Source organism: Mirounga angustirostris, unplaced genomic scaffold, assembly GCF_029215605.1.
Source record: "Mirounga angustirostris isolate CCGP_5_RB_7025 unplaced genomic scaffold, mMirAng1.0.hap1 SCAF_2, whole genome shotgun sequence".
Lineage (NCBI taxonomy): Eukaryota > Metazoa > Chordata > Mammalia > Carnivora > Phocidae > Mirounga > Mirounga angustirostris.
This window is the reverse complement of record NW_026991710.1, coordinates 194,448,022-194,457,430: the sequence shown is the minus strand read 5'-3', so window position 1 is coordinate 194,457,430 and position 9,409 is coordinate 194,448,022. Positions and strand designations below refer to the sequence as shown.

Genomic DNA, 9,409 nt, shown 5'->3' with positions numbered 1-9,409 from the left:
AGGTCATGATCCCAGGGTCCTGGGATCGAGTCCCACATCAGGCTCCTGGCTCAGCGGGGAGTCTGCTTCTCCCTCTCCCTCTGTCCCTGCTTGTGCATGTGCTCTCTCTCTCTCTCCCTCTCACTCTATCAAAAAAATAAAATCTTAAACAAAAAAAGATTTTTAAAAACATTAAAAATATATTCCTCTTAATGGGGTTGCTAATCTCAAGAATGGGGCTTCTCTGAAGTTCTTAGAAATGTTCTATGTGTATGTGTTTTATCCCCTCTGTATGTAGTTTAGTGTAAAGTTTATATTAAACTTTGTAATTTCAGAGGTGGGACTTCATACACAATTTTAATTCAGCTCCCTCCTTCCACAGGGCAGGAAGCTGAGACTCAGAAGGTTTTGGGGATTGGCTCAGGGGCACAGTGGAAAAGTCCAGATTAAAAACCTGGCACATAATTCCCAGTCCAGTGCTGCTTCTGTTACAGCATACTTTTTAGAGCAGTAAGAGTTGGAGCTATGGAACAAAGAGAAGAAAAAAAAAAAAAAGCCTGTGAAACTTAGGGTTAAAATTTTTTTTTTTTCAAACCATCATACCCATTTGCACTTCCATAAGGTACCGGGTAATTATTCCCCACTTAAAAAATATCCTTAATATATACTAAAACTTCGAACATGAACAGAAAATGTCAGAGTTACTTTATGAAACATGTCACTGACTTCCTTGGATTGTTCTCTGGGTACACTCTATGGCTTTTTAGGATACACTATTGGATTTATTCAGAACTTTCTAGAATGCATCTCTACAAAAATCAGACCTGTTCATGCTCTTCCACTGTAGCAGAGTGAAATAACTTTCTTTTAAATGTCCTTTTCATTTGCAGTTCAAAAGGTAAAGTCCCTAAAAAAGCATCCTTTGAAAAGTCTGCCAGAGAAAGCTCAGATCTGGGGGGACAGTGTGGTAACAAAGGTGAGGTGAGGGCAAGAGACCCTTACTCAGCTCTCTGCCCAGCACCTACTTATTTGTGAACTGTCCCAAGTAAGGACTTTCATGGGCTTTGGCAACGTGCTAAAGAAGGCTGTGTATGAGCTCTCTGACCTGCTGTGTCTGCTTCTTCTCTCCCACTGTGAGTGGAGCAGGGACCTGGGAAACAGGTGAGAGGAAACATGTGACCCTTTCTCCTTGCCTTAGAGAAGTGCATTCTAGTCAGGCCAGTGAATGCTGCTTATGGTTACCACTCAGACTTCTGGGATGAGTTGTAAGAGGACAAAGGTTATTTTTAGAAAGTCTAATAATGGAATCTATTTCACTTAAGCCGTTAGCAAATTAAAACCCCCTTCCAAAACAAAACAAAACAAAATCTGGAAGCTAAAAGTTATACAACTGCTTTTTAAAAAAAAATTTTGTTTGTAAGTAATCTCTATAGCCACCATGTGGCTCAGACTTAGAGCACCAAGTTCAAGAGTCACATGCTCTACCAACTGAGCCTGCCAGGCGCCCCTTCCCATTAGTTTTTTAAACTGAATGGACAGTATTTGGTTTCTAGACCTAAAATTCTGTGTAAAAACTTTTAAGATTTCCATATATGTACTAACTGTCCCTGCAAGCGTCCAGTGTTTTCGCATCTTTATCCTTGAGATTTGGCTGGGTTGGTATCTTGAGACTCATGGAGAGTTTACATTCTCACTGTATTTTTTTTTAGCTTTTTGCTGAATCATGCTTGCTAACATTCTAAGTAATTATTTAGCCTTATCTCTAGCCTAAACTGGCACCACAAAATCTCAATTATTATAATTTAGTGAAGTGAGATTTTTTTATGGCCCACATAAAATTGTTTGCAAGTATGTCTGGCAATATATTGTTTTTGTTCATGTTACTTTTGATTTTGGCCAAAATTATATCTCCACGGACAAATTAAGCGCTATTTTTCTGGCATGATTCATGCTTTAATTTTTGGTCTAGTGATTTTTTTTTTGGCTCACCCATATATTCTGAGAAACTAATTGTCAACACATACTTTAGATTTTTTAGAGCTGATAGTAGTCATTGTATCAGGTTCTCATATGCTTTACATGGCCTCAGGGACCTGATTTGAAACTTCAAATACATTTTTTTCTAAATTTGCTAAGAAATCAATATATTTCCAAAGTATCAAAACTAAAAACGATTAACCAGATTGCTATAACAAATTACATACGTTTGTTTGCTTACATTCTTGGCTCAGATGTGATGAAAAGTGATTGTGTTGAATCTCAGCTGAATTTCATAGATGGTGACCAGTTTATGTCCTAGGGACTATGCCTTCCCATGAGGTGGAAAGATGTTATTTATGTTGATTCCATTTTTCCTTTGGTAATCATCCCTCACTTAGTTCTTATAAAGAAATATTGATAACGCTATAGCCTTGGTCAAATTTAGTTATCTTTTTCTTTTGTATTATTACCATTATTATTGTTTTCTACTGTGCTCACATTTGAAAACGACCTAGACCGTGGCTTGAACATAGGATGTACAATGCATATATTTTCTGCCTAAAGGCTTCAGCCATTCTCACTAAAAAATAGGAAGATGGTCCATAAATCTATAAGGAGAGAATTTTTTTTAAAAGATTTTATTTATTTGAGAGAGAGAGAATGAGAGACAGAGAGCACGAGAGGGAAGAGGGTCAGAGGGAGAAGCAGACCCCCCGCTGAGCAGGGAGCCCGATGCGGGACTCGATCCTGGGACTCCAGGATCATGACCTGAGCCGGAGACAGTTGCTTAACCAACTGAGCCACCCGGGCGCCCCAAGGAGAGAATTTCAGAAGATCATTTTTTTCCCCAAACATGAAAAACCTGACTTTATAAACTGGATGCTTAAGTTGTGCAGAGCACAAAACTGCACTTCTCTAAACATTACGTGTAACATTATTTTAAAAGGCAATACTGAAAACACTCAGGGCATGTGTAAGGCACCAGTCTTTTTAAATATTTTTAAAGAAAACTATCTTATGGTAAAACACAGATACTAATATTTTGAGTAGTCGCCTATACCATGTAAAAAATGTTTTTGTTAAATTTGCAAGCTTTAAGAAGCTCATCTTTTTATAGCTCTCTAGACTTTTCTTCTCCTTTCAGGACTCCCTGTTTTTGTGTATTGTTGTAGCTGTGTCTTTGTATGTCTTGCTAGTGGTTATGTATTATTCTTTGCCAGTACCTATAACATACCAAAAAATAATCCTGTCAAGAAGCAAACCACTCATATGGTTGTATTTACGTAGGCAAAACATTTGTTCCCAGAGGAAAGTATCTTAGCTTGATGCCCCTTTAAACATGAGAGAAGCACTTCAATTGTTACTGAAATGTTTCCTTTTTAACATAGAAGAGCAATTAAACATGATTTCCAGTTTATTTTATACATGCCAGACAGGAACATTTCAGCTCACAAAAAGTATTTTAGCTGGTCAGAAGGAGTTAAATATCTGGGCAAGATTCTTTTTGAGTAAAATATTTTAAAGCCATTTTAATACATACTGAGAGATATGAAATCAGGTGAAGAGTCTGAATGATCCCAGTGCACTGAATAATTTCACATGGACATGCTAAGCAGATGAATTTATAAGCTATGTTCCATATTGATTCCCTTGGTTATAAATTCAAAAGTGTCATGTGCTAACACATTTATAATTGTTACATATATTAAGAGATGAATTTCAATAAAATGTAATAGCGACTGTTGTCCCTCTGGAACTTTCTCTTCTAGGGTCACACTTTTTCATAATAGTCAAAATCTGACAGCTGGTTGGAGGAAAGGAGGAAGGGCAGGTGGAGATGAATGTTTTCATATCATCAAGTTTTGCTTATAGTGGAAGATAGTAATGGACTGAACTTAACCAGTTTATAATACAATTTTCATTTTATTTTAAACATATTTTGCATGATATAAAAATATTGATCACAGTGAGCTTTACCAATTGTTATTGCTATAAAAATGAATGCAGAAACAATATTTTTAGTGGAAATAAATTATATAGTCATTATTTTTTTTTTTAATCACAAGAGAAAAACCTCAGCTGTCTGGTCATTGGCAGAAAAACCAGTCATTAAAAGAGGTCTTTTGCAGATGAGCTCCAGTCCATTTCTGTAAAGTTATCCACACAGGTCAGCAAATGCTGACTTCTGTCTTGCTCTCCATGGTCCCACAAAGGTCTCTCTGTTCACAGACAGTTCTAATGTGGCAACACAGTTTCCCAAGATAGAAAACTGACAAACTGGAAAATAGTACAGTCTTAGTTCATATGCGGTCTTTTCCAGTATGAAGGGACACAACGACATACTTCTTCACTAAATATAAGTCCTTGGTCACAATGCTTCGGTCGATTTGTACACGGTCTTCTGTAACAACTAGGAAAACAAAGAGGAACACATTTTTGTTAAAGGCCAAAGCAATGAATTCAGTATGCTACAAACACAGTTGTTTTTCTAAATTTAAAACAAGAACAAAGTTACTCATTTTATCATAAAATTATTCTTAGGTTTATGTCTTACTGAAATTTGTGCTGAAAATTACAAAATTTAGGAGGAATGGAAAAGCCTAAAAGCAGTCTTGCTGATAGAACAGATGGGAGAGTGAGAAGATATGAGCGTTGGTTCTTTTGAAGGGCTCTCCGCTTCGCGGAGGAAAGAAACATACAACAGAAACTGTGGAAGTGAGTGTGTAAGGTCTTGCTGATGGGGTGTGAGCATAGAAGTATGGCAGAGTTCACAAGAGTCTGGGACTTGTATGGAAGCCCGACTTGGAAGTGATTAAATGAAGTCATGTTGGCAGGACTGTGGTCCTCAGTGGGGAGACCCACCCTCACCCCGTCTCTCTGCTGGGCAGACAGCCGGCTGAGCCATGGTGGCCCTCTCTTCCTCTCCACCTGGGCTCCAAGTGACAAGAAGGTGGCCTGGGGGGGGGGGGGAAGGGGCGAGGGACAGGTGCTTGCTATGGGCACCCCTCTCTTCCTGTCCTAGACTTCCAGTTTCCAGCAGTGGTGAAAGGACAGATGATCAAACAGCCCTGTTGCTCCAGCAAATGGGAGCTACCTTTGAAGAAGCTGTGGGAGTGTGAGAAAGTCCAGTGCGAGAAAGGGGTGTAGGTCCAGGGAATAATGCCAGATGACCTGGCAGGGAAATCAAAAGCACACTACAGAGAAACTGCAAATGTGAGTCTGAAGTTTCATTTCTTGTGCTCTAGCAGAAAAAAAAGAGTATCTAGTTAAAATGTTACTATTTTTTTTTTTTACTTCTATGTACAGATGCATTATTATAAGACTTCTGGTATTCCTTTACTAAAAAGATGCAATTATACGCAAACAATGAATCATGGAACACTACATCAAAAACTAATGATGTAATGTATGGTGATTAACATAACATAAAAAAAATAAAAATAAAATAAGAATAAAAAGATGCAATTCTCAATAATCAATGAAAGTTTCTGATTTTCAAAGGCAGTGGACAATAAATACATACTCTGCCCCCCTCTTTTGGAATAAATATTAAGAGAAAATGAGTGTACATATTTTCAAAATATTATCTTTTTTTTGCTTCAATATATATGTAAACCTGGAAGTATATCCTTAGAAAAATGAACACAGGAAGAGTTTCAATAAATAGAAGATAGAACTCTTTTCTCTTAAGTTAATATAAGAATTCTGTAGAAAAAATATGATGGCTGGTTAGTCTTATGTAAACATAAAATCAGGCTTTCCAAATACACTATGTTCACTCAGAAGGGTTCAATATACAAAATGGTTTCATAATCTTCAATAAGATTTAGTATCTATATAGTATTCTGCATTTTTGAAATATCCTTCTGGTAGAGTAGGGATATGCAAATAAAATTGGAATATAGTGATTGCTCAAAATATTCTAAAAAGGAAACAAAAGGATCCCTGTAAGGTACTCTAAAGCAATAATGGAAGAAAAAATGTCATCCATGAGGTACCTAGATTCACTGAAGTTCCCTTATGCAGCAGCTAAAATGTTAGTGTGGATGGGTCATCAGAAATAGGAATTAAAATGGGAGCACAAAACTTGTGAGGAGGGGCGCCTGGGTGGCTCAGTCGTTAAGTGTCTGCCTTCGGCTCAGGTCATGATCCCAGGGTCCTGGGATCGAGCCCCGCATCGGGCTCCCTGCTCCGCGGGAAGCCTGCTTCTCCCTCTCCCATTCCCCCTGCTTGTGTTCCCTCTCTCGCTCTCTCTCTCTCTGTCAAATAAATAAAATCTTTTAAAAAAAACACAACTTGTGAAGATTAAAAGATGGACATTTTATTTGCTGGGGAAAGTTAATGAACATTAATGCAGATACGAAATTGTAAATAAATGAAATTTAAGTCTTAAGTCATGTGAGTGATCATCTTTTGCATGGGCATGATCACCATCTCTAAAGACTGAGTTTGGAAGAAGAGGACCCAGTGGAGGTGATGAAACGCAGATGGTCTCAAAACCAAAAGAGCAGCCAGGGAAGGAAAATGTTACGTTGTTATGTCAGCCAAAGCAAAGAGGGGAATTCAAGAAAAGGTACAGAAAAGACACGTTACACGAAGACCAACTTGTCCACTGGCTTTGGCTGTGGAGTCTGCTGAGACCTTGAATAGCACTTTAACATGGCACTCTCGGGTTACAGAGAGTTCAACCAACCTGGGTTACAGTTGGTTGAATAAATGAGAGATGAAAGAGGTGAACTCAAGTGCTAAATGCCTAGGTCTTGGAGAAACCTTGAAGAGGACGTAGCTTCATTGCTAAAGTGTGCTCAGCATCATGGTAAGATGCTAATAAAATAGAAGTTTGGGAACTCTCATTAATTGAGGGGAAAGAAAAGTAGTTGAAGACGTCAAACGTATGGGAGAGAGAAGGCCTATGTCTGGTGGAGCCGTGTTGAAGGAAATGCCAAAAGCACAGAGCTGGCTAAAATAGACCACCTTACCATCAGATTAAAGAGGACGTAGTTCCAGGATTAACGCTGGAAGAGTTTGAGTCCAATAGTCTCATTTTGTTCTTCTTGGTGAAGAAGGGGGCAGAATCAACGTTTAAGGAATGAGTGTTGAGTAATCTTTAACAATATAATTTATCTCTCTAATTCCAGGAAATACTTAAATATTTTTCTAGATATAATTCTACATTTAGTGGCACTATGCTATCCTTTGTAAATTTTGCATAAAATTTTCTGCACTTGGAACAGTTGTCCTACATTATGATGGCATCATAATTTTTGGTGGGGCCAGGTCTGCCATGTTTGGATGTTCTGGAAATCCTCCTCACATGACTGTCCTGTGCATCTGTCTCCCAGCCCATGTTGAAGGATCACTGCCTCAGACTCAGCCTCGGGGATGAGCAGTAGGAGTGCATTCTGAGGTTGGATCTGGTTTTGCTTCCCAGGGCTCTTATCTTGCTTTTTTCAGGAGTAAACACAGTCTCAAGGAAAGCTTAGCATCGGTTAGAAAATAACAGAATTCGTCTTCCAGAACTGACTGGTCTCATTCTAAAAAGCCACTGCCATTTTGGTTAAGGAAACAATCTCCAGTTAAGAGAAAGGAATACACTTCACGAAGATTTCTTACCTGCATGTTTGATGTTGAAATTTCTTTCCTTTTAAGAGACATTTCTGTGAATTTTCTGTACATTCACAGGCACATTTTCCAGGGTTTAGGGGTTGATTTCTTGGGCAGGTTCTTTTGCATATGCACTGGCATGTGGTTTCATCAAATTCTCTGTTGGCCCCACATGAGTTGGGTAAAAGTTTGTTTTTACAGACACACTGGCATGAGTTTCTGTCTAGTTCTTTGTGGGTCCCACAGCTGGAAGGCCGGAGCCCCGCTTTGCAGACACACTGACACGTTTCTTCATCGAGCTCCTTGTTGGGTCCACAGATGTCATGGAATCCATCTGCAGAGTCTAGACACACACAGTCAGACATTGTTACTATACCTTCCTTAGTTCTGGGTATGGTGTGAAACCATTAAAATCATTTAAAAGTGTCTCTTTATGTTTTTCATTAAAGGGTCATGCACAAACATGGGTATGTTCCTTTACCAGGAAGTTCAAAACAATACCAATGTCAAGTAGAAAAGGTCCTGTTTGGTAGTCACTTATTCCAGAGAATGATGATCTGAATATTGTACATGTGATCTTAATATTAAAATATTTGTTAATCAAAACAGAGATGCTTGGCATTTCGTCTTTAAAATATCATTCTGCAGGCGCCTGGGTGGCTCAGTCGTTAAGCGTCTGCCTTCGGCTCAGGTCATGATCCCGGGATCCCGGGATCGAGTCCCACATCGGGCTCCCTGCTTGGCGGGAAGCCTGCTTCTCCCTCTCCCACTCCCCCTGCTTGTGTTCCTGCTCTTGCTGTCTCTCTCTGTCAAATAAATAAAATCTTTAAAAAAAAAAATTTAAAATATTCTGCTTACCATCTCCAGAATTTGAGGAAAAAATAAAATCTTGCTGAGCCAGGCATCTGCAGAGGTGATTATTCCAGATGTAATTTGTGGGGCAAGTCTTGTTTGCAGCTTGGCACCTTTGGGAGAGACAGACGAGTTAATAGTCTAACTGGTACCCAGAAGGGATCATTGCTTTTCTTAGCTCCGTATTACAAAACCAATGCATGTTTGTGAAAAAGCTTTAAAATGATATAAGAATATATGAAATGAAATGTGAAAGTTCCCTCTCAAAGTATCCCCCTCACCCACATATGCGGCCAAATTCTAACCCCAGAGGTGACCACTTAGTGAGTGATGTGGTCTTCTATCACTCCAGACTTTGATCTTGTTAAGGCAAATACAGTTATTTGTGTAATCACATGGTGGTTTAGTTTGTGTAAAAAAGGGGATAAGCCTCTTATATTACTCAAAAATTTCCTTCTTCCACTAAACAATATATTGTGGATATCTTCATAGGTCATTTCAAAATGTTCTGCTTGTTAGTGGCTACATAGCAGTCCATAAAATGCATGAGTACATTAATCTCCTATTGGTCACTACTGAAACGGTTTCCAATTTGTGGCCTTTTCAAACAGTTCTACAGGAAACATTTTTATACATTTACCTTTCCTGACTTACTTCTGAACCAGAGATACCTATAACTATAAAGGGTCTATTAACCCAAAATTTCCACTCTACACTCCACCAGAAAGTCATTGAAGACCATGCTTGTTGTTGTTATTGCTGTTGTTCTAGTTTTCCCTCCCTCCCTCCTCTTATATTCTCATTATCTGTTTTAGTAAAAATTTGAACATATGGGTTTCGGTCAAGTACATCAAGTGCCCCTTTGCTCCAGGTGTCCGATGGCTGGCTAACTGGGACTCCTTCATATTGGCGCCTACATGAAATGAGCCCTTTAGTTGTGAAGCTTCTCTGTCCTCTGGGATGACCAGATGTCACAAGCTCATCTTGTCCATTG

The 9,409-nt window shown here is 38.8% G+C and overlaps 1 protein-coding gene across 2 annotated transcripts in view; it reads right to left on the bottom strand.

Moving 5' to 3' along the window:
• Positions 1-3,862: 3,862 nt before the first annotated feature.
• VEGFC (vascular endothelial growth factor C) overlaps positions 3,863-9,409 on the bottom strand; it is a 104,872-nt gene continuing 99,325 nt past the window's right edge. For both annotated transcript variants that reach the window (XM_045879606.3, XM_045879607.3), the window contains exons 5-7: positions 8,422-8,528; positions 7,573-7,906; positions 3,863-4,369 (exon numbers count right to left, since the gene is read on the bottom strand). In XM_045879606.3, the coding sequence (XP_045735562.1) occupies positions 4,255-4,369; positions 7,573-7,906; positions 8,422-8,528 (556 nt within the window). In that variant the 3' untranslated portion in view covers positions 3,863-4,254. The remainder of the gene's footprint in view (positions 4,370-7,572; positions 7,907-8,421; positions 8,529-9,409) is intronic.